Source organism: Penicillium mononematosum (genome assembly GCF_028829835.1).
Source record: "Penicillium mononematosum strain IBT 11891 chromosome Unknown utg000003l:1.0-8172316.0:1.0-8177699.0, whole genome shotgun sequence".
Lineage (NCBI taxonomy): Eukaryota > Fungi > Ascomycota > Eurotiomycetes > Eurotiales > Aspergillaceae > Penicillium > Penicillium mononematosum.
The window spans coordinates 4,027,326-4,049,871 of NW_026643273.1; the positions used below are offsets into that span (position 1 = coordinate 4,027,326).

Below are 22,546 nucleotides of genomic sequence, written 5' to 3' on the forward strand. Positions count from 1 at the left end.
TTTTTAATATGCTAATAACACTAGTGCTATTTCATTAATCCATCATTCCTCCCGTGCAAATGCGCTAAAGAAAAGAGTGCACTTCATTACATATGTAAATATACTAAGTAAAGAAAGGGGAATGGGAAGAAGAAGAGAGGATTGGACAAGAGGAGAGCCTTTGTCTCCTCCGATACATGCGAATAGTGCAAACAATGCAAACAGTCGGTGTGGAATGACAGAACCCTTGTCTTTGAGCCTGCCATTACCCTTATGTCGATGCGTCTGATGTGTCTGCGCCTGCTTTTTCAGCGTCCGGAATATCCCCCTTCTTTGCCTCGTCCTTTTCCACCATTCCATAATCTGTATCAAGCTCCTTACGCAAAGGTACCTCTTTTTCAAAGAACACCAATATACAAGCAAGACCACAGAAAGCAATCGATACCAACCAGACAAGTTTAAGGGAGTCAGAAAATACCCCGATAACCTCGCTCTTCACAGGATCATCCAGGCTGTCAATAAACGTATCGGACGCGTGCTGGTAGGCGTGGCCATTCGAGAGTAGTTGTCGCACGCTAGCATCTGAAATGCGACAGGCATACTTGTTGAACTGATTGTTGAAGATGCTAGCGGGAATAGCCACCCCCCATATATTGCCGAAGCTCCGCATGAATGCCCAGCTTGCCGTGGCTGCCGCCTGATCCGATTCTGCAAGCGGGGCTTGGAAGGCCGGGAGCAAGGTGTTCAGGACCATACCAGATCCAAGCGCGGCAATGATTTGGAAAATGATCCACTCCGCAGCGGAGGAGTAGCGGTCGAGGTAGGCAAACAGGCCCATACCCAATGTGAGGATGACAAACCCTACCATGTGAAGGGCTTTGTACTTTCCAAACTTTGAGAGGATGATAACTGCAATCACAGCGCCAGGGATCGCAACGAGTGTAATAGGCAGCATTTGAACACCCGCTCGGGCTGGCGAAGACCCCAAGATGGCCTGGAAGTAAACCGGGATGAAGAACAGCACCCAGTAGAGGAGAACCGTGAACAAGTATGTGTTGATGAAGACCACGAGGGAGGTTCGGTTTTTGAATAGGCGCGGTGGCACCACAGGCTCCCGACAGAACCGGGATTGTTCAAAGATCATAAATATAACCAGCCCAACAAGTCCTAGTACCAACGGCACGATAATCCGCCACGAGCTCCATGCATAGCGTGAGCCCCCGTATGTCAATGCGCAGAGCACCGCTGCGGTAGCTCCCATGATGAGAATATTGCCGATGTAGTCGATACGCTTGACCTTTTCGGAAAATGTTGTATCGCGCTGATAGTTAGTGTGCAGAAATAGGAACAAAAGCACAAGCGAAAACCCGCCAACAGGTAGGTTGATATAGAAGACCCATCTCCAAGTTGTTCGCTGGACAATGATTCCACCTACGAACGGGCCCATCGAGCTGCCAATCGAGTACACGGTGAGCACGATGGCGATGAAATTCCCGCGCTCACGCAATGGAACGAGATCCGAAACGATCACGTCGACGATCATATTGATACCACCACTTCCAATTCCTTGAACGGCGCGTCCAATGATGAGCATGTTCGCGCCATTTGCGCCACCACAGATGCCGCTTCCCAGGGTGAAGACAGCGACGATAAATATCGTCAACCATCGACGACCGAAGACATTCGCTAGCTGCCCAAATAGGGGCTGAACCGCTGCACTAGAGGATTTCAAGAAACTGTCAGTTTCAAACTCACCTCACTAGGGCTGACGGTAAAGGATAAAGTACCTAGTGAGGAAGAAGGCATTCGTGATCCAGATATAGTTATCGCCAATATTCAGGTCCTCCACAATTGTTGGCATTGAAGTCGAAACCACCGTATTCTCGAGTGCCCCTAGGAGACCGGTCACACAGAGTGTAAAGATTATAGTCCAGAACTGGAACCCTCTTTTCATTGGCACAGATTTGGCAATCACTTCCTCGCTGCCCTCCTCCCCTCGCAGCCCATTTTCCTCTCGCGGCTCGGACTCTGATTCCACTACCATGGTTGTGAAAAGTTGGCAAATCACGGGGATGCTATCTGTAAAGAGAAGGAAGGGGACAAAAGCATTAGCACTAGTATCTCTGCATAGAGCTTGAGCTACTCACCACTTCATCCGGCTGCTTGTGTACCTCGGACGATTTCGGTACCTTTCTGTCAGCTCATACGAGGCTCGTATGCAGAATGCCGGACAAGAGTGGAGGGTGAAGTGACAAACATTTCTATGAAAATTGATCCTTCCGGCGACGGAGAGACAGTCTGGCCGACATTTTCGGAGCTTTATAGTCCTCCTTTGTTTGGCCCCGACTCGGATTTTTCCATATCCCGGATCCGATTAACGACTCCCATGGACGGCATTTCGTTACCGGATAGTGTACTCTGCTGATTGCATTAGTCCGCGCCTATGAGTTAATGCTTCTGGTAGTAAATCTGGTAGTAAAATCAGGTAGGTCAAATACGGTCCACCTTGGATCTTAAGGTTCGGAAAGTTCCGAAAGTCAATCGGGAAGTTTATTGGCCCGAGACCCGTTTTGGAACCTCTTCAATGGCCTTACCTAGGTAGACATATACCATTGGGGTTTTGAGGATTTATAGAAGAGTAATATAATAATTGTATTTTCCTTCCAGCATTCAAACTTCTATATCCTATTTAAACAGTCTAGCGTCTCATCTCTCTGGCTTATATGTTTATATGTATACTCTCGTATTGCCACATCTGAGATTATACCAAAATAGGAAATCGGGGACAGGCAAGCCACATCCTCGTGTCTGTTTCCCCTCCTTTCACAGACTGACACCTACATGCAACCTTGGGAGTGTTAGTTCGATTGAAATAAATCCACAACATGTTCTTTACAAGGTAAGAAACAGTTCTAATATTTCAGGTGCTCCATTTCGTAAATATCCTGCTTCAACGTTTAGCAGAGAAAGGCGACAATTGAGCCGATTGAAGCTAGCCGCATCTCTAATACACCTTTCCCCAAGTGACAGCTACATGGACTGAACCGTTCGAATCTGTTGACCAAAAGTGAAGAAAGCTGAGGAGCGCTAGGGTAGTTTCCCGTATTACATGCAGCCTTAGTCTATTTAAAGAGCCAATCAGACCGCCTTTGCTTGACGCTCGGTGCCATCCTACAATGGTGGGGGGCGCCGGCCCCCTCAAGAACCGCAATCCATCTCCAAGTGGCAACATCTAGGTGCTAGACGTGTCGTAGTAACGTGGTACCCACCCGTGGACCAGATATCTAATGCAGCTGATATTTTGGCTTCAAATCTGTCTCTCTAACCTTTTCACGGTCCATGTCACCCTAGCCACCCCGCACAATGTCCATGCTATCACAAGAAGCTCACGCGCAATCCCCCCAAAAGATTCGCCTGTGATAGATGCAGAGAACACAAGCTGCGATGTCCCCGTGAGGACCAGACAGGCCAGACTTGTGCGCGGTGCCTGCGCGCCGGTGCCCCGTGTGTTACAAGCAATTTGCGGCCTCTCGGGCGGCCTGCACGGAAAATTACCCCGGGAAACAGCCATGGACGGAAAAGACGCCCACAAAAGGCTGTGAGAGGCCAAAGCGGTGCCGCTGACGATGAAACCGATATGCTATATGATATAGATCCAGCCCGAACTCCTATCAATCCATTCGAGACCGAGAAACATCCTAGGGCCGGGAGCCATAATGTCCCTTCAGATGGGCCAGGATCCTTCGATGCAAATAGCCCCGGCCTTTTTGGCCTTGATCCGGCCATCCTGTTGGGTCTATCAGGTTTGAGCGATAATTTCCCGGGGTTCGAGATGTCGGATGGCCAGAGCCCCTTCGGGATTCCCTCGCTAAATGGCACGCATTCCCCAAGCCCAGGCGATGCGGAGAGCGCGTATGCCGATGTCAGCCATAGATCTAGTAGCCAAAGCCAGTATTCTAGGGACAAATTCAGCCGACTGGATTCTGACTCCTTGAGAGCTGTGGATCCTTCCGAGCAGCTGGGGAAGACAATGAGCAGCGCTGATGCCGTTCAGAAGCTGTCTGTCCTGATTACATCGCTGAGCAAACAACTGGACCGGCTCCAGACCACACCTTGGAGTGTCACCCTGGTCAATATTGTGTGTGCCAAGCAAGAACAGGAGGCAGGAAAGAACCCCCTCGGGGAGGTCCTTCAAAGCACCGCCGAGTTTGTGCATGTCCTCCAAACCATCGCTCTGAAGCCCCCGTCTACACACCAGCCGGACTCCGGGTTCCAGTCGCTAAATTCGGATCCCAACACTCTATCGTCACCGGCGGCTGGCATGTACTGCTCTGGCATAGCATCAAACCTGAACAATGTCCTGCAGCCACTTCGGATCAACTCATGGCCCCTTGGCCCAATCCACACACCTGAATCAATGACCCCTCCGCCCTCGGATCATTTCAAACCGGATATCTCTGACGCTCTGGTGATCTTGACCTGCTACATTCACATTATCCGGATCTATAATATTCTCTGTTCGCGTGTTTGTGAGTCTCTGTCTGAAATGTCGCACCAGTCCATTTCATCGCTCCAAGCCATACCAGGCCTCGAGGTCGGGGGATTTCCCGTGCAGTACGGGAATCTGCAGATCAAGATTCTCATCCAGGTGATTATGCATCTTCTAGCTCACATGGAGCACTTGCTGGGAACATCTGCGGAGTTCCGTCTTGACCCGGCAAGGGGCTCCAATGATGGTCTTCTCAGTAGTTCGGAGCTTACCGCGCTGTTGCGGATGGTCATGAATCAGAAGGATGACAAGGAGGGTGATGGGATGGATGTTGGGTGTATTTCGTCCCTCAGAGAGAATATGACAAAGATCCAGCAGATGTTAGAACAGAATCCTTTTTTATAGATCTGCAGAGCTATTGCCATGTTGTTGATGATATTTCGCCGTGTTTGGCTTTGACTGAGCCACGAGTTGCGAATGACTGTTATGGATGAAACGCTATATGAACAGACTTTGATATTTTGTGATATTTAGGGCAGCATAACATTTGAAATGAAATTCAAAGATTTTGGGTATCAACCCCGATTTTATTATACCCGCTCGGGCACTCTTCCGATACAAACGTCCTCACGGCCAGCCACGTAACATACCTAAGACATATGTACGTAGATAACAGGGTCATGCAACAGGCTACGTAATGTAATATATCTATGGATGGGTAAATTCTATGGGTAAATCCTGGAGCCTGTTGCATGAGTCGCGTGGTCTATAGTACGTTGGTCTATTGGCATGGACACCTGGTGATCGGAGTGGAATATCTACAGGGCCAATTATTACCAAAATAGCATCAGTCACTTGTTAAGCTTCAGGCTTCCTTTGTTTCCATCAGTACACCGTGTCCATCCGCCGGGTAAAAGTGTCACAGAATTCGCCGTCGGTTCAACAAACTATCCGACACCCGCCGAACCGGGAAGCTCGTACTAAATACGTGAATATATAGCACCATAACTCGGTTTATTTATTTTTGTTGTTTGATGTTTTGCATTGCACCAATCAAAATAGCTATCCCAGACCTCGTGTATTTGGCAATGACCTACGTCTTCCCATTCGCAGGACTGACCCGGACAAAAAGATCCGGCCGAATCCAGATCGCAAACATCTTGATGTCCTTCTCCCAATCAATCACATCTTTATTGGTCAGTTCCAGGTCGAAGGACCATAGTAGCTTAGCCAGGATAATTCGGCCCTGGAGGTACCCAGCGTTCAAGCCAGGGCATCCCCGAGGTCCCTGTGCGAAGGGAGTAAATGCTCGTCTGTCATCGGACTCATATCTCGCATTGTAGAGCGGATGCGAAGATGGCAGCCATCGCTCGGGGTGGAAGGAGCGGGCATCTTTGAAATACCGTTCAGAATGTGTGGTCGCGAAGAAACAAGTCTGGACCGTCACCTGCTTTCTCGTCAGATCCAGTATTCAAGCCCAAGGCAGAAGCAATTATTGGAAATACATACCCCAGGAGGGACATAATGGCCATCCACTTCGTACCCGGGACTCACACGGGGGAGTCCGAATGCTGCGTTGGTGTGGATGCGCAGAGACTCGTCGATGACTGCTTGAAGGTACTTCATTGTCTGGAGGCGCTCGCCAGTGATGTCACCATACTCGGAAAATTCATCTCTGATCTCCTTCCGAGCATGACCATACTTATCTGTATCTGCTAGAAGGTAGTACAGTGCGGATGAGATCAAATTCGTCATGGGGTCAAATCCAGCCACGATAAATACATTGGCCTGGGCGAGGATCCAGTCCTCTGTAGGGTCTGGCTTGCCATCCTTGGGAAGCAGCTGCTCAACGTAATCGGGATGTTTTATTTCGTCTCGCTGCGACATCCGGCGGCGGATCTCTTGTCTGTTCAGGCGGAGGAGTGTGGGTACAGTGAGGACGACAGAAGGGGGAATCAGCATCCAAATGAAGGGTCGAAGCATGCGAAACCGTCGAGTGACTTGGTTGGTGGTGCCCCAAAGCCCAACCTTTCCAAACGTGGATAGGAAAGTCGATGATTTTCCTAAAGGGAATGAGTTAATAAGAGACTGCATATTCGCATGATTTCTGGGGTTCAATTTTGGCATACTGGTTTTGACCTGCTCAAACTGTCGACCATACGCCATATCACCCGCGATATCAAAGATGAGCCAGTCGAGCCACTGGGAATGTGTCAGTCCTTGTCCAGTATTGCACGAACCTAGGGAGTCACACCTGCTTCATCTCAATTTCACCAGTCATTCCGTATTTGCGAAGCTGAGCCACAAAACCATCGATATGTTGATGAATCACATCTTCTTGTTTTCTCAGGGCTTTGGTGCTAAATGCAGGAACAAGTTTCTTGGCGATCTGTCGGTGAACTTCTGGGTCTTTCTCAGCAGTAATACCTGGTTCATTTTCACCAATCTCCTGGAAATCGCTCTTTCGAAAAATCTCCCGGTTCTTGATAGCGCTTCCGTATATGGCTACACGCGGAGACCCTATCAGCCAACCCTGAATGTAAGAATTGGGGAATATTTACCCTTTGCTGCATTTGGGGTCATAAAAGCCAGTTCGTTTGGGGCTACTCGCACAACATCTCCTATTTGAAATCAGATAATCTCCTTGGCCTATTGGTGGTCTTCTATTCACCGTATTTCTCAAACGCGGCCTCAAGGGCCCACGGGTATCTGCCGGTAAACCTGGTATATTCTGTCAATACCCTAGACTCTTCTTATCTCGATTTCTCTGTGTATTTTGAGTCCGCTATGGCTATTTTGACCTGGGCTCCAATTTAAATTGGTGAACATACCAATGATACGCATACCACACATTTGAAACGGCGGCAAGCTTTGGCCCGGGGAATCTAGCCAAGGGGTGCAAGAATGACAGATAAATGCCTCGTCCGATGGCATAGATAAATATCTGGGATACCCGAACATTAGCGCATGGCTTGTGAAGACTCAATGTTTGATTCTAAGATGAATATCACCAACAAGTGCCAAGATATATCTGAGGAGCAAGCTAGCATCAATAACGGATAAGATCCGGTTCGTGGCGATCGACTGGAACCTGGAATCCGCAAATTTCTCCATGGTTGGAATCGTTCGAACTATACACCTTTAGGGGCTTTATATTAAAATTCCAGCAAAGCAGTAAGCTGTGTTCAATGGCAGGCATGAAGGATATAACGGGAATGGGGTTCATGCACACTACCTAACTCCGCTAAGATGATACGTAGCAAGTCAAATCCAACGTTTATCCAATCACTTGATAGGCGAATACGGGGATTCCTTAGGTGGTTTTAGTAATTCTCCGAAACATTTCAAGGTTAGAAGTAGGCTGTGATTATGCCGAATGCTTATGGTGCGAGCTACGCCGAACAATGTTCCGATGTATATATCACCGAAGCAAGCTCTCTAACTACTTCGGGGCACTATGACATTCTTGGGGACCCTTTAGATAGAATGGCCCCGGGGCTCGATTAGAACAAAATGTAAATCTGGACGATCATAGGCTCGTCCACAGGAACCGCCCCGCAGGCGAGCCCATGCACGTCGCATACATCTCAAAAAGGGCAATCTCTCTCGACAGGCCCGCAAATGATCGCATTTGGTAATTGAACCAGTAACACTGACACAAATACGTGGATGATGATGTTATTCTCTGCAGCCTTCGTAAAAGCCTTGTATACAGGATGGGCAGTCCCTTTGGAAATCAGGCCCCAAACGCAGCACGTACAGTAACCTAATGCATGTATGCGGCCCTTTATACAACATAATCCGAACCTCATGTCTACCTGTTCGTCAATCTTTGATGTAGTAGCTTCAACTCTGGTGCCAATTGTCTTGGGAATCTGATTTCGAGGACATAATAGGAGAACGAAGAAGCAAAGTCCCTAATTGATAGTGTAACTGCTGAATAACTATTCAAATACAATCTTGGAATATGGAATTACATCCAAGCCCACCTAAGCTACTGACCGAGTGGTGCAACCAATTTCCGGGCGTTCACCTGTCCACTCTTCAAAAGAGTGAACCCTTCCAAAATCCCCTTCCATCCATTAGGAAGGACATATACAGGATGTGCTCTAATTTTGTTTTCCTCCAGTAGCTTCTCCGCAACCCGAAAGAATTGTACACCGAGGTCTTTAGCAGCCTGAGAGCCAGGTCTCCCATATTCAAGGCCCAGAGCAATTTCTTTCCCATGAAGTTCGTGAGCCATGACGAATTCTGCACTCACTGCCTTGCGTGTGAGAAGCTCCTGCTGTGGAAGCTCCAGACAGGCATACTTCCCCCCGGCCCGACCAATCGCAGCGTGGCAGATTTGAGTCGAGTCAGCATCTGTAATACAATCCAGTGCATACTTCAATGAATTATTTGTAAATGACTTTATGTCGGCCGCGCAGGTAGGTGAGGCATAGTCGAATACTTGCTTTGCCCCGAAAGACTTGACCAGGTCGAAGTTCTTGGGTGAGCTGGTCGCAATTGGAGTGAGGCCGCTCCTGCAAAACACTGTTAATCTCTGGAATAAACAATGGGCCCAAAATATAAAGCTTACAACTTCAAGATCTGCACCGCCATAGTACCCATTGCAGTTGAACCTCCGTACACCAAGACAGGGTAAGGGGTTGCAGCAGGCTCATTTGGTGATGCTGACAATCCAAGCGCTTTCCAGAATGAGATGCAAGTGGTACCTAGAGCAACACCCAGCGTCGCCGCATCTTCCCAAGCCATAGATGCAGGAACCTTCATTACAAGGCTTGCGTCAGCTTTGACATACTGAGCAAATGCACCGCTGTGAGGGTCGGCCGGGTTACAGCCGTGGACGGCACCACAGACAGGATCACCTATCGCTAGCGGGCGCGAGAGCTGCGCTACCCCCGAGCCAATCTTCACAACAGTTCCAGCAAAGTCTGAGCCAATGATTGCCCCTGCTGAGGGAAACTTTTGCGACATCTTATGATCTGATGGGTTGATCGCAACAGCCTTCGTTTCAACCAAGACCTCGTTTGGGCCGAGCGTTGGAATAGGAACATCGTGAGAGAGGATAGGCTCTCCTCCTGTCCCTTCAACTATGGCTGTCTGCAAGGAAGTTCCAGTGACGGTCATTTTCTAGGCCTGGATGGTTCAGTTGAGATTGGGGTTCGATGAATGACAAATCTTTCTCCGCCAGCACAACGATATATTCCAGTCCCTCCTTATTCTCTGAAGAGTAAATCATCATTTATGGATCGGTGTCGTATTGTCGGACTCGGAGCATTCATGCAGCTAGGATATCTCGTATTCGTCAGATCCTGCATGTTCTTCGTTTAGCGGGTTCTGGCTCTCTTAGTCTGTGAAGTCAGCTCGTATCTCCTCCCACCTCCGAGAAGATTACCGACCCCCTCCTGCTCCCTCCTTACCCTCTCCCATAAATTGATCGGAAACTTCCGATTAATACTGTCTTGAAACTTGATTCAAAGTGGCATCAAGTCGGAATTCCCCGGTGATAAGGCCGATGGCGGATGGGGTTAATGAAAGGTCCCGGTGGGTATGCTGCAATGAGACCAGAAAGACCCTCTGTATGTGCAAATAAACCTCGAAAATCCTCCGACACTAGTTGCGAGACCACCAGCATGATAGGCCAGAAAGTCCACGCAGCCGACAATTCGGGGGACCGGGGGCCGTTTGTACAATGGATTGTTTGAAACCATCGGGATGAGGAAAATCGCAGGCGTTCGGCCTTTTGCCTCTCTCTGGTCGTAAAATTAGAAGCAGGCGTAATTGGACCCATTTCGTCGGTAAGCAATGCCAGGGGCTATTGCACCATATAATAACACTGTGCAGACATACAAAGCGGACGTAGCCTGGCTAATAACTGTGATCAAATCTTGACTTTCTTTTTCTTTTTCCAATCGCCGATTATTGCTTCATTAGTAGCTCCCGAGATGCCAAGTTTCACGCCCTCCGAGCCCATTGCAGTTGTTGGCAGTGGGTGTCGCTTTCCAGGAGGAGTCAATGGAGCTTCAAAGCTCTGGGAGTTACTTGTCGAACCCCAAGACCTGCTACAGGAAGTGCCCAAAGAGCGCTTTGATAGCGGAAACTTCTACCACCCCGACGGATCACATCATGGGAGCAGCAGTACCCAAAGTTCCTACTTCTTGTCCGAAGATATTACCAAGTTCGATGCTCGGTTCTTTAGCATCAAGCCCATCGAAGCAGACGCCATGGATCCGCAGCAGCGGCTCCTCCTCGAAACCGTGTATGAGTCCCTGGAACATGCAGGCATCTCCATCAGCCACCTGCGAGGTTCCAACACCGCTGTCTATGTTGGACTGATGTGCGGGGACTACGAAACGCTTCTTTTGCGAGATCTGGACCAAATTCCGCAATACCATGCTACGGGTATTGCTCGCAGTCTGATCTCTAACCGGATCTCATACTTTTTCGACTGGCACGGACCATCCATGACCATCGACACGGCGTGCTCGTCAAGCCTTGTGGCTGTTCATCAGGCGGTGCAGGTATTGCGAAGCGGTTCTTCTCGTGTGGCCGTTGCAGCAGGTTCGAACTTGATTTTGGGCCCGGAGAATTATATCAGCGAGAGCAAACTGAATATGCTGTCACCTGATGGACGATCCCGGATGTGGGATGCAAAGGCAAATGGCTACGCGCGCGGAGAAGGTATCGCATCTGTTGTGTTAAAAACCCTCAGCGCAGCGTTAGAGGATGGCGACGAGATCGAATGTATCATTCGCGAAACTGGCGTGAACCAGGATGGCCAGACCAACGGTATCACTCTGCCCAGTGCCACGGCGCAGGTCGACCTCATTCGTGACACTTACGAGAGGGCTGGGCTGGATCCGTTGGACCCCGCAGGCCGCTGTCAATTCTTCGAAGCTCACGGCACAGGGACTCCGGCTGGTGATCCCCTTGAGGCCCGGGCGATCAGTACCGCTTTCTTCCCAAAGACACAAACTGGAGAGAATGAGCAGGAACTTCTTGTTGGATCCATCAAAACAGTGATCGGTCACACCGAAGGCACAGCGGGCCTTGCTGGATTGTTGAAGGCGTCCTTGGCAGTCCAGCACGGGATTGTCCCTGCCAATTTGCTCTTTGACGAACTCAGCTCCACCGTGGAACCGTTTTATGAAAATCTGCGCATTCCAACTCAGGGAACTCCCTGGCCTACCCTGCCAAAGAATGTACCTCGTCGAGTTAGTGTCAACAGCTTCGGGTTTGGCGGTACCAATGCCCATGCAATCATCGAGAATCATGTACCTGCCCATTCAGTCAAGAAAGCCGATCCCGCCTCCACTGTTATTCCATTTGTTTTCTCTGGAAGTTCCAATGCGTCTCTCGTGTCTCTTTTGAATTTGTACGCATCGTTTCTTCAGAATACTCCAACCATCAACCCGCAAGACTTGGCCTGGTCTCTCCACGCGCGAAGAACCCAGCTTCCCTTCAAGCTTGCAATTTCAGCCAGAGACACCGACAGTCTGCAAAGAAAGCTCCAAGAAACGATCAAGGCTAGTGGTACAAGTTCGGAAGCGACGGTCGGCGTTCGCACAGCTGGATTATCCTCTCATGGGCGGCGTATTTTGGGAGTATTCACAGGCCAGGGCGCTCAATGGCCCGGTATGGGTAAACATCTCATCGAACTGTCAGGCTTCTGCAGAGATTTTCTTTCCACACTGGAGGGAAGTCTGAATGATCTCCCTGAATTTGAACGGCCTAGTTGGTCGCTGGTTGGCGAAATGTTGGCCCCCGATGAAACTAGCCGAGTCCGCGAAGCATCTATCTCACAGCCCTTATGCACGGCAGTGCAGCTACTTTTGGTAGAACTGCTCCGCAGCGCTGGCATTTGGTTCACAGCTGTTGTCGGACACTCATCTGGTGAGATCACCGCAGCCTATGCTGCAGGATTCATCTCAGCGACAGACGCCATTCGTATTGCCTATTTCCGTGGGTTTCATGCGTCCAAGGCGCAAGGTGAAAACGGGGAGAAAGGTGGCATGCTCGCCGTCGGTACCTCGATGGAAGACGCTTATGAGCTATGTGACCTCCCGGACTTCCAAGGCCTGATCAAGATCGCTGCTTGCAACTCCTCCTCGAGTGTCACACTGTCCGGTAACGAAGAGACGCTGGCTCAGGTGCAAGTAGTGCTAGAGGATGAGCAGAAATTTGTCCGGCGTCTGTTGGTAGACAAGGCCTACCACTCGCACCACATGGTCCCTTGTTCGGCAGGGTATCTTGAATCTATTGAACGCTGCAAGATCACTGTTCACGATCAAGTGGACAATTCTTGCTCATGGTATTCCAGTGTGTATTCTGGCCAATTAATGCAGCCTAGCCATGAGCTGGGTAGCCGTTACTGGGTTGAGAATATGGTACGACCTGTTCTATTTTCGCAGGCCATCGAATCCGCCGTCTCAGCCATGGAAACATTCGACATCGCAGTGGAGGTAGGACCTCATCCTGCTCTTAAAGGACCTGCATCCCAGACTCTTGTAGAGTCCGGGTTGCAGATTCCCTACACCGGGACACTGCGCCGTGGGCAAAACGACATCGAGGGCATGGCAGATGCACTCGGTCAATTGTGGATCTCTGTCCCTGGGGCTACAGCGCTACAATCTTACGAAGAGTGCCTACAAGGCAAATTAACTCATCAGTTCGTCAAAGGATTGCCAAGTTACCCTTGGATGCATGATCGTTCTTACTGGCACGAGTCCCGGATCTCCAGGGCTCTACGAACACGGAAGCGGGTCGAACACGAACTACTTGGCCGCCAGAGTGTCCATGGAACCACACGCCAAGTCCAATGGTGCAATATATTGCGGGCCCTGGATATTCCGTGGGTCAGTGAACATCAGCTTCAGGGCCAATCCGTCTTTCCTGCGGCTGGATACATTGTCCTTGCAGTTGAGGCGGCTCGAACCATCACCGAGGGAAAACCCATACGGTTGATCGAAGTGCAGGATTTCATAATTCGGCAAGCCCTGACCTTTGCCACTGATAGCACCGAAGTCGAGACTATGTTCTCCTTGGCCGACGTTCAACGGAATGAACACCAAATCGACGCCTCGTGGGAATATCACGCCGCCTGGGGTAATAATCGCGAGGATATGGTGCTGTTGGCTGAGGGTCGGGTTACCGTCACTCTTGGAGAGAGCCAAGATGCAATACTTCCTACAAAGCCAGGTGATGTTCCCAACCTCAACTCTCTCGATTCGGACCGTTTCTACTCCACCATGGCGGATATTGGATATGGCTACTCTGGACCTTTCCGAGCTCTGTCCTCGCTGCGACGCAGTTTAGGAGCTGCTCGTGGACATGTAGCAAATGCCCAGACCGGGGAGCACAAGGGCCCGTACTTGGTGCATCCCGCTTCCCTTGACGCTGCGTTCCAATCTATCATCCTGGCCTTCTGTCTCCCCGATGATGGGCGCCTTTGGTCCCTTCATGTGCCCCTTCGCATGAAAAGAATGCGGATTAATCCGCATCTGTTTGCCACACAATCGCCAAATAACACACAAATGGAGTTCGCCTCAGCTCTCACCGATAACGAGGATTCTACCATTATCGGTGATGTTGATCTCTCGTTTCCTGGGATTGAAAACGTTGCGCTCCAGGTTGAAGGACTGCAGTGTGTGCCATTTTTCCCCGTCACCCCAGCAGACGACACTCCGATGTTTACTACCGTTGAGTGGGTAGAGGCGGCTCCTAATGCAGAAATTGTTACCTTTGACGGACAGCATACAGAGGAGGAACTAGACATCGCCATCATTGCGGAGCGGCTGTCTCTCTACTATATCCGTCTCTGGAATAAGGAGATCCCTGCCAGCCACCTCGCTCGAACAGAGGGCCCATACAAGGGTATGTTCAATTTTGGAGACACTGTTTTGTCTCGCGTCCGCGCAGGAGAGCACCCTTACGCAAAGAAGGAGTGGCTGAATGACACACCGGAAATCATCTCGAAAGTCAGTGCAAAATATCCAGACAGTCTGGATCTACAGATGATTCATGCTACTGGGCAAAACTTTGCCGCAGCGATTCGTTCTGAAACCACGATCCTTAACCATTTGAAGAAAGACAATTTATTGGATCGATACTACGAGGACGGGCTTGCCTTTCCAACTTACACCAAGTACCTCGCTCGAGTCGTGTCTCAGGTAGCCCATGCGTATCCACACTTGGATATTCTTGAGATTGGTGAGCCGCTTTTTCCCTTTCAATGATTCCAATGATGGCGGCAACTGACCTACTCCCAGGTGCTGGTACTGGCGGTGCAACCAAAGGCATCCTCAAGCAGATCTCTGGTAAATTCGATTCATATACCTTCACCGACATTTCCTCTGGATTCTTCGATACGGCTAAAGAACGATTCACTAGCCATGCGGATAAGATGGTCTTCAAGGTCCTGGATATCGCAAACGACCCAATTCAGCAGGGATACAAGCCGCAAACTTATGACTTGGTTATTGCATCCTTTGTCCTTCATGCGACAGTCAACCTCGAAAAGACAATGAACAATGCTCGTCGTCTGCTGAAACCCGGAGGATATCTGCTGCTTCTGGAAATGACCAATAATGACCCCATCCGCACCGGTGCCATTTTTGGTACCCTTCCTGGTTGGTGGCTTGGGATGGACGACGGTCGTGTTCTGTCTCCTTGCATTACTGCTGCTGAATGGGATTCGCTGTTGTGGCAAACAGGATTTGCTGGAATCGACACTTTAACACCTGACCTTAATCCTCTCCCATTCCCTTGTTCGCTCATTGCCGCCCAGGCCGTCGACGATCGGGTGAGCTTCCTTCGTCAACCACTGGCTACGCCAGCCGCTCTGCTCCCTACTGGTCTCCCAATGGCAGAGCTTGTTATTGTCGGTGGCCAGTCGACCAAGGCATCTCGTCTTGTTGGCGAGCTTCGGATGCTACTACGTTACTACTGTGACAAAGTGACATGGGTTAAGGATGTCTCAAAAATCAACAATAATACTATCTCGTCTTCCAGCGTGGTCCTGTCTCTGACCGACTTTGACGGCCCGGTGTTTAAGTCACTCACACCAGACGGGTTCGAAGGTCTAAAGACGCTGTTTGGTGAGGCTGGCAGGGTGCTTTGGATTACACACAACTCACGACTTGAGCCGTGGACGAATATGCTTGTTGGGTTTGGACGGACCCAGCTCTGGGAGAATCCGCGGCTGACGCTGCAGTTGATTGATATCCCCACCCTAAATGAGTGCAATGGTCAATTCCTAGTTGAGAATCTCCTTCGGTTTGCTGTCGTCAGTCTCTGGTCTGAGAATGAAAGCAACACCGATGTCTTCTGGCCCTTGGAGCCTGAATTGGTCTTTGAGAGTGGGAAGAGACTAGTACCGCGCATGGTCTTGGACCAGAGCCGCAATGACCGGTATAATGCATCCAGAAGAGATATTCATAATATTGTTGACTTGCAGGAGCAGCCAGTTGTCATTGGGAAATCAGGAATTGACTCCTCGAACGTTCTTCGAGAAGCACACCTGCCCACCGTCCGTGGGACAAGCCAGGGGATCACGGTCAGCGTTACGCATTCAACATTACTTCCCTTCAGGATTAACTACATGACTTATTACCTCGTACTGGGTAGCATCTATGGCACTGCTCGCTCGGTTGTCGGGCTGGCGATGGCGAACGGTTCCGCGTCAAGAGTTGACGAAGGCCTTTACCTTCCTTGTGATGTCCCTAGAGGAAACGAAAGCTCCCTGCTCTCAGTTTTGGAAAGCCACCTAATCGCTATAAGTATCTTGTCAAGCCACGATCCAGGGGAAAATCTCGTGGTGCATGAGCCAACCCCGATGCTGGCAGCAGTGCTCTCTCGCTACGCAACCGCTGGTGGAAAGTCGGTGGTATACACATCACGGAGTCGACAGGAAGATACATCCATCCGATACATCCACAATCTTTTGTCTACCCGCGAAATCACGGAGCGCCTTCCAAAGGGCCCTTCCCTTTTGATCAACTTGACAGAAAATTCCTCAGTATTCCCTTCCATTCCACATGATTACCGGCACGAGGGCCTTTACTCGATTCTCCAGAAGGGCATATTGTTGCCAAACCCACTACTAAGCCAGGTGTCTAGCGTACCGGATATACTGTCTGCTGCCGTAACGGAATCAAAAGACGGGGCATACACTACAGAGGGACTGGAAGTCATTTCCCCTGCGGACGTGTGGTCGCGCGACCCTAACCGCCTTCGGGCGGTCGTTGACTGGACTTGCACAAACATCGTATCCGTGACTGTCGATCCTATAGACACCCTCATAAAGTTTGATACCGACAAGACCTATTGGCTTTGCGGACTTTCTGGATCTCTCGGTGTCTCTCTGTGCCAGTGGATGATCCGACGCGGCGCAAGGTACATCGTCCTGTCGAGCAGACGGCCCCAGGTTAGCGATGAGTGGCTTCGGAGTATGAAAGAACTGGGAGCAACAGTCAGAGTGATTCCTTGGTAAGTTATACTTTTCGCGACCTGATCCCTACAAATGCACTCCACTGGGGCCAGTGACATAATTAACAATCGGTCAGTGATGTTACGAGCCGGATTGACGTTGAAGAGGTTTACAATACGGTTAAGAACAGCCTCCCTTCAATTGCTGGGGTGGCTCAAGGAGCCATGGTTTTGGAAGATACGACCACCAGGGAGATGACCTTTGAAACATTCATGAAGGTCGTTCGACCAAAAGTGGAGGGCGCGATCAACCTGCAGGCTGTGCTCTCAAACGTGGACCTCGATTTCTTTGTCTTCTTCTCTTCAACTACTGGAGTCATCGGCAACTTTGGTCAATCCAATTATACCGCAGCCAACGAATTCCTGGCTAGTCTGGCTGCTCAGCGCCACTCAGCTGGCCTGGCCGCCTCCGTTATTAACATTGGTCCAGTTCTGGGCGTGGGATACGTCGCCCGGGAGGCAAGCCAGGCCGTACAGGATGATCTCCGTCGCAGCGGTTTTATGTTTGTCTCAGAGAGAGATGTCCATCAGCAATTTGCAGAGGGTATTTTGTCTGGTCGCCCCGGCTGGGGCAATGCATCGAGGTTACTACAGGACTTCGGCCGGTCAACGGAGAAGCAACACATAAGCCTATTTGGTTTGAGAATCCCAAGTTCGGTCATCTAGTGAACCGAGAGTCCTCGTCAACCGTAGCCACGGATGGTGCTAAGTCCGAATTGTCTGTCAAAGGACGCCTGGCGAAGGCTAGCGGAACTGAAGAGGCACGGTCGATTATTCTGGGTACGTACTGAGAAATTCGTTACTTGCAAATATTGCCACTGACAACATGCAGAAAGCTTGGTCCAGAAACTTGAGACTTTGCTCCAGCTGGAAGTGACCGAGTCTGGGGGTCTCGAAGCAGTTGCTTCACTGCGCACCGATGAAATCGGTGTTGATTCTCTCGTTGCCGTCGAAATTCGCTCATGGCTGCTAAAGAACCTACAAGTCAATGTGCCAGTTTTACAGATCCTCAGTGGAATCACCATTGGAGATATCGTGAGCCATACACTTCAAGATCTCCCCGAGGAGCTGATCGCGAACGTGTCGAACCCCTCCCCGGCAGAAGGCACGCCCAGTGAAACTTCTGAAGGACAAAGCCATTCCATGCCAGAGTCCATTCCCGCGCTGGAGACTGCGTCTGCACATGCTGAGTCCTCGTCCGGTGCCTCCGCTATAACATCCCCCGAGCCAGAACCGGCGGCAATAATGATCAAGAAGCGTCAAATCGTAAGGGAAGAACCTCTTTCCTTTTCCCAGTCCATGTTTTGGTTCGTGAAAAATTATATCCATGATCCGACCACTTTGAACCATACCGGGGTCTTTCATCTGACCGGCGACTTACGAGTTCATGATGTAGAACGAGCCGTTGCGATAGTCACTCAACGCCATGAATCTCTGAGATCGGGCTTTTACATGAATTCGAGCCAGGATATTGTCCAGGGAGTCATGGAGACCTCAATCATTGGGCTGGAGAAGAAGAGCATTAATCAGGTCTCCGACTTGTGGGAGGAGTTTAAACGCCTGAAGGCACACGTCTATCGAATTGAGGACGGCGAAACCATGCGTGTCCTGTTGCTTTTTAATATCTTGACCAGGGAAAACTACTTGATGATTGGATGTCATCATATCAGTTTCGATGGTGTCAGCCAACAAGTCTTGATGTGTGATTTAGAGAAAGCATACAATGGTCAGCAACTTGGGCCAGAGCCTCTTCAATTCCCAGACTATGCAAAGAGTCAACGACACGACCAAATGTCCAACAAATGGGCTGCCCAGATTACATTCTGGAAGCAGATATTCCCGGAAAGCCCTCCGGCTCTGCCATTACTTCCCCTGACTGAGCTCACAACGAGACCGCCAATAGACAATTACAACGTCCATGCAGTCTCGGTACGTCTCGAGCTCCCCTTTTGTAAGACCATCCGATCTGTGTGCCGCAAATATAGCTCGACTCCATTCCAATTTTACATGGCTGCATTCACGGCCCTTCTCCATCGCTACACGGGGTCGGACACCATTTGCCTTGGGATTGCAGATGCAAATAGAAACGATGATGGTGCGATGGAGAGCATCGGTCCGTTCCTCAATTTGCTTCCATTGATTTTCCACATCAGTCCTCAGCAGAAATTCTATGAGCTACTGAGAGAGACACGCAGCAAAGCATACTTGGCATTGGCTAACGGAGCTGTGCCATTCGAGGTCCTACTTCAAGAACTTGGTGTTTCAAGAGATGCAACTTACAGCCCACTATTCCAAGCTTTCATTGACTATCGCCAGGGGGCCCGTGAAAGACAGGCCTTCGGAAATTGTCAGATGGAGTTGTTGCGCTTTGAGCCCGGGAAAGCTGCATACGATATAAGCTTGGATATAATTGACAATCCCGGCGGCGACTGCCTGATAACGCTCTACGTCCGAGAGAGTCTGTACAGCCGTCACGCGGCCGAGGTCTTGACTAACAGCTATGTCGAGATTCTTACGGCCTTTTCCAGCCAGCCAGATAGCACTTTAAACCAGCCCAGGCTCTTCAAGAAAGTGGACATTGAAAGAGCCATTGGAATTGGAACTGGTGAGTGTATTTGACTATCTCCTAACGATTGTTCTGTCCGTGCAGCCTAATTATCTTGACTCTAGGGCCGATTATCCCTTCCAGTTGGAGCTCAACCCTGGCGCATCGTGTATGGGAGATTGTTGGGAAATTTTCCGGGGACCTTGCTGTGAAGGATGGCAGAGGCACAGTTCTTACATATGACGATATGGGACAACGTGTGATGTCGATCGTTTCTGCACTTCTGGATGCTGGAATTGACAAAGGACAGCGGGTCGCTGTATATCACGAGCCCACTGCTGATATTGTGTGTTGCTTGCTCGCCGTGCTACACATCGGAACTATTTATGTTCCCCTCGATCGCAGTATGCCCACGTCTCGACTGGCTGCCATCGTCTCTAATCTGGATCTGAAAGCCATTTTGGTAGACAAGGAATCTGTCGAAGATGTCTCCAGTTTTAATACTCGTGATGTACCACTGGTCATCGACACATCGCAGATTACTTCAACCAACAACACTTGGCATCCCATTGCTGCATCTCGCGATTGCGTGGCGGCGATTCTACATACGAGTGGCTCAACAGGAGTACCCAAGGGGATCATGCTGACGCATCGCAATCTTTTGAATGAAGTCGAGTGCTCCTCACGGGTGTATGAATTTGAACGAGAGACCGTTTTACTACACAGCGCACTAGGATTCGACATGTCGCTGACGCAAGTTTTCACGGCCGTTGCCTACGGGGGTACGTTAGTTATAGCGCCACGCCAGTACCGAGGTGACGCGCTCGCTTTAACGCAGCTTGTTATCGACGAGAATATTTCTTTCACTGGCGCCACACCCTCTGAATATCTGAATTGGCTCACCCACGGAGACATCTCTCGCCTGCGAACTTGTAAGTGGAACATCGCCCTCGCGGGTGGCGAACAAGTTACGGAATCCCTGTTGAAGCGCTTTAATTTCCTGAATCGACCGAGCCTGCGATTATTTAATGCCTACGGGCCAACTGAAGTTACTTGTTCATCCAACAAGACGCAAGTGTCGTATTCACCATCCGATATCATGGCGCTGAGTGGAAATCGAATTGCCGCTGGTCCGCCTAAGCCGAACACCACAGTGTATATTCTTGACGATAATCTTCAGCCACTTCCCGTGGGGATGTCAGGCCAAATTGCAGTCAGCGGAGCCGGCGTCTCGGCCGGATACATCAATGACGATAAATTGACACGCGAGAAGTTTGTAGTCGATCCAATCAATTCAGACGGCAACTCCCCAACTCGCATGTATCTTACTGGCGATGTCGGAAGATGGCGACAGGACGGAACTCTGGTTGTTGAAGGCCGGATTGCTGGGGACACCCAAATCAAACTGCGAGGTCTCCGGATTGATCTCCAGGATATCGAACGAGCAATTATGGATGTGTCAAGCGATGCTTTGACGAATGCGGCCGTTTCTTTGCGCAGCGCCAATGACTCCGAGGTGGACTTTCTGGTTGCCTATGTCGTATTCTCAAATTCATACCCAGACGAGAAACGTGACGAATATTTGAGTAAGGTCCCGTCAATGCTTCCACTGCCCCAATATATGTGGCCGGCAGCGGTGGTCGCTATTGAGGAGCTACCCATGAATTTGTCGATGAAGATGGACAGGGGATATCTCAATGCTCTCCCCTTGTCCGCGGGCAACTGGCCCCATCATCCAGTGGGCCAAGGAAATCTTACTGCAACAGAGCAGAAGTTGCACAACACCTGGAAAAAGGTGATCCCAAGAGATATTGCTCGGCAGAGTATCTCAAGTGACACAGATTTCTTTCTAGTTGGAGGCTCTTCCCTACTGCTCTTGCACCTGCAGGCAAGAATTCGCGATGATTTTGGGACTACTCTGCCATTGATCCAATTGTTCCAAGCCAGCACATTGCGCCTTATGGCGGGAAAAATTGAATTCAATCACTCTTCCACGGTACTTGAGCATATCGACTGGGAGCGTGAATCTTACCCAAGTCCGGATATCCAGATTCAAGCCTCTTCTGTGGCTCGCTCAGTGACATATCCCGCTAGAGTAGTGGTGCTAACCGGCGCCACTGGGTACGTTGGAACCGGCTTGCTGCGGGCCTTGCAAGATGACACTAACATCACCACCATCCATTGCATCGCTGTCAGAGGCGGCAAAGACCGGGATCTGCCCAAGGGCTCTTCCAGCAAGGTCCTCATTTTCGACGGAGATCTCACTCAGCCGAAGTTGGGACTTTCCGACGCGGAAGCTGATAGAATTTTCAACACAGCAGACGCAATCATACACAATGGGGCCGATGTTTCTCATCTCAAGTCCTACCGCAGTCTGAAGGCTGCAAATTTTGAGGCTACTTCAGAGCTCATCCATTTGGCCCTGGGCCGTCACATACCCTTCCACTTTGTCTCCACTGCGGGCGTGACCTTCTTTACCCAGCGAGCCGTCTTTGGAGAGGAGTCCGTGTCGTCTTACCCGCCGCCTGCAGATGGGCTTGACGGGTACACATCTTCCAAATGGGCGAGTGAACGTTATCTTGAGAAGATTCATGACCGGTTCGGACTCCCAATTACGATTTATCGGCCAAGCAGTATCTCCCATGAGGATGACACGGAAACTCTCGAGCTGATGCCGAACCTTCTCCGCCTCTCCCGAACACTGAAGGCAGTACCGGTCTCACCTCAACTCTGCGGTAGTTTGAACGTCGTTGCACTAGAAACAGTTGTTGGCGGGATCATGAATGAACTTCGCTTGTCCCCGTCGGGTTCGAACCCAAAATTCAAATATGCCAATCTGATTGGGAGTTCTGACATTCCTTTCTCGGAGTTAAAGGAATATATTGAGAGGGAGACGGGAGTTGAAGCCCAGGTTCTCCCCCCTGCCGAATGGGCGAAGAGAGCAGAGAGACTGGGTCTTCCAGCTGTGGTCGCGGCGTTTTTTGCAAATCTTGAGAAAAGCGACGCCGTGGTTTTTCCTAGGCTTACACATGGGCTCTGACTTG

General features: G+C 50.2%; 5 protein-coding genes across 5 annotated transcripts; 2 read left to right on the forward strand and 3 right to left on the reverse strand.

The window, feature by feature from the left end:
• Nucleotides 1-250: 250 nt before the first annotated feature.
• N7519_006521 (MDR family MFS transporter) lies at nt 251-2,023 on the reverse strand (the record flags this gene model as incomplete). Its single annotated transcript, XM_057293297.1, has 2 exons — nt 251-1,697; nt 1,767-2,023. The coding sequence occupies 2 exons, from the start codon at nt 2,021-2,023 to the stop codon at nt 251-253; spliced, it is 1,704 nt and encodes a 567-aa protein (XP_057148108.1).
• Nucleotides 2,024-3,342: 1,319 nt separating this feature from the next.
• On the forward strand, nt 3,343-4,873 carry N7519_006522 (uncharacterized protein; the record flags this gene model as incomplete). Its single annotated transcript, XM_057293298.1, is given in 2 exon segments — nt 3,343-3,395; nt 3,409-4,873. The coding sequence occupies 2 exon segments, from the start codon at nt 3,343-3,345 to the stop codon at nt 4,871-4,873; spliced, it is 1,518 nt and encodes a 505-aa protein (XP_057148109.1).
• A 688-nt stretch (nt 4,874-5,561) lies between these two features.
• N7519_006523 (cytochrome P450) lies at nt 5,562-7,321 on the reverse strand (the record flags this gene model as incomplete). The annotated part of the gene is made up of 6 exons (XM_057293299.1): nt 5,562-5,915; nt 5,978-6,531; nt 6,598-6,670; nt 6,723-6,973; nt 7,030-7,089; nt 7,300-7,321. The coding sequence occupies 6 exons, from the start codon at nt 7,319-7,321 to the stop codon at nt 5,562-5,564; spliced, it is 1,314 nt and encodes a 437-aa protein (XP_057148110.1).
• Nucleotides 7,322-8,462: 1,141 nt separating this feature from the next.
• On the reverse strand, nt 8,463-9,598 carry N7519_006524 (zinc-binding alcohol dehydrogenase family protein; the record flags this gene model as incomplete). The annotated part of the gene is made up of 2 exons (XM_057293300.1): nt 8,463-8,991; nt 9,048-9,598. The coding sequence occupies 2 exons, from the start codon at nt 9,596-9,598 to the stop codon at nt 8,463-8,465; spliced, it is 1,080 nt and encodes a 359-aa protein (XP_057148111.1).
• An 818-nt stretch (nt 9,599-10,416) lies between these two features.
• On the forward strand, nt 10,417-22,542 carry N7519_006525 (polyketide synthase/peptide synthetase; the record flags this gene model as incomplete). The annotated part of the gene is made up of 6 exons (XM_057293301.1): nt 10,417-14,680; nt 14,740-16,957; nt 17,035-17,501; nt 17,552-17,737; nt 17,790-19,562; nt 19,628-22,542. The coding sequence occupies 6 exons, from the start codon at nt 10,417-10,419 to the stop codon at nt 22,540-22,542; spliced, it is 11,823 nt and encodes a 3,940-aa protein (XP_057148112.1).
• Between the last annotated feature and the right edge of the window lie 4 nt (nt 22,543-22,546).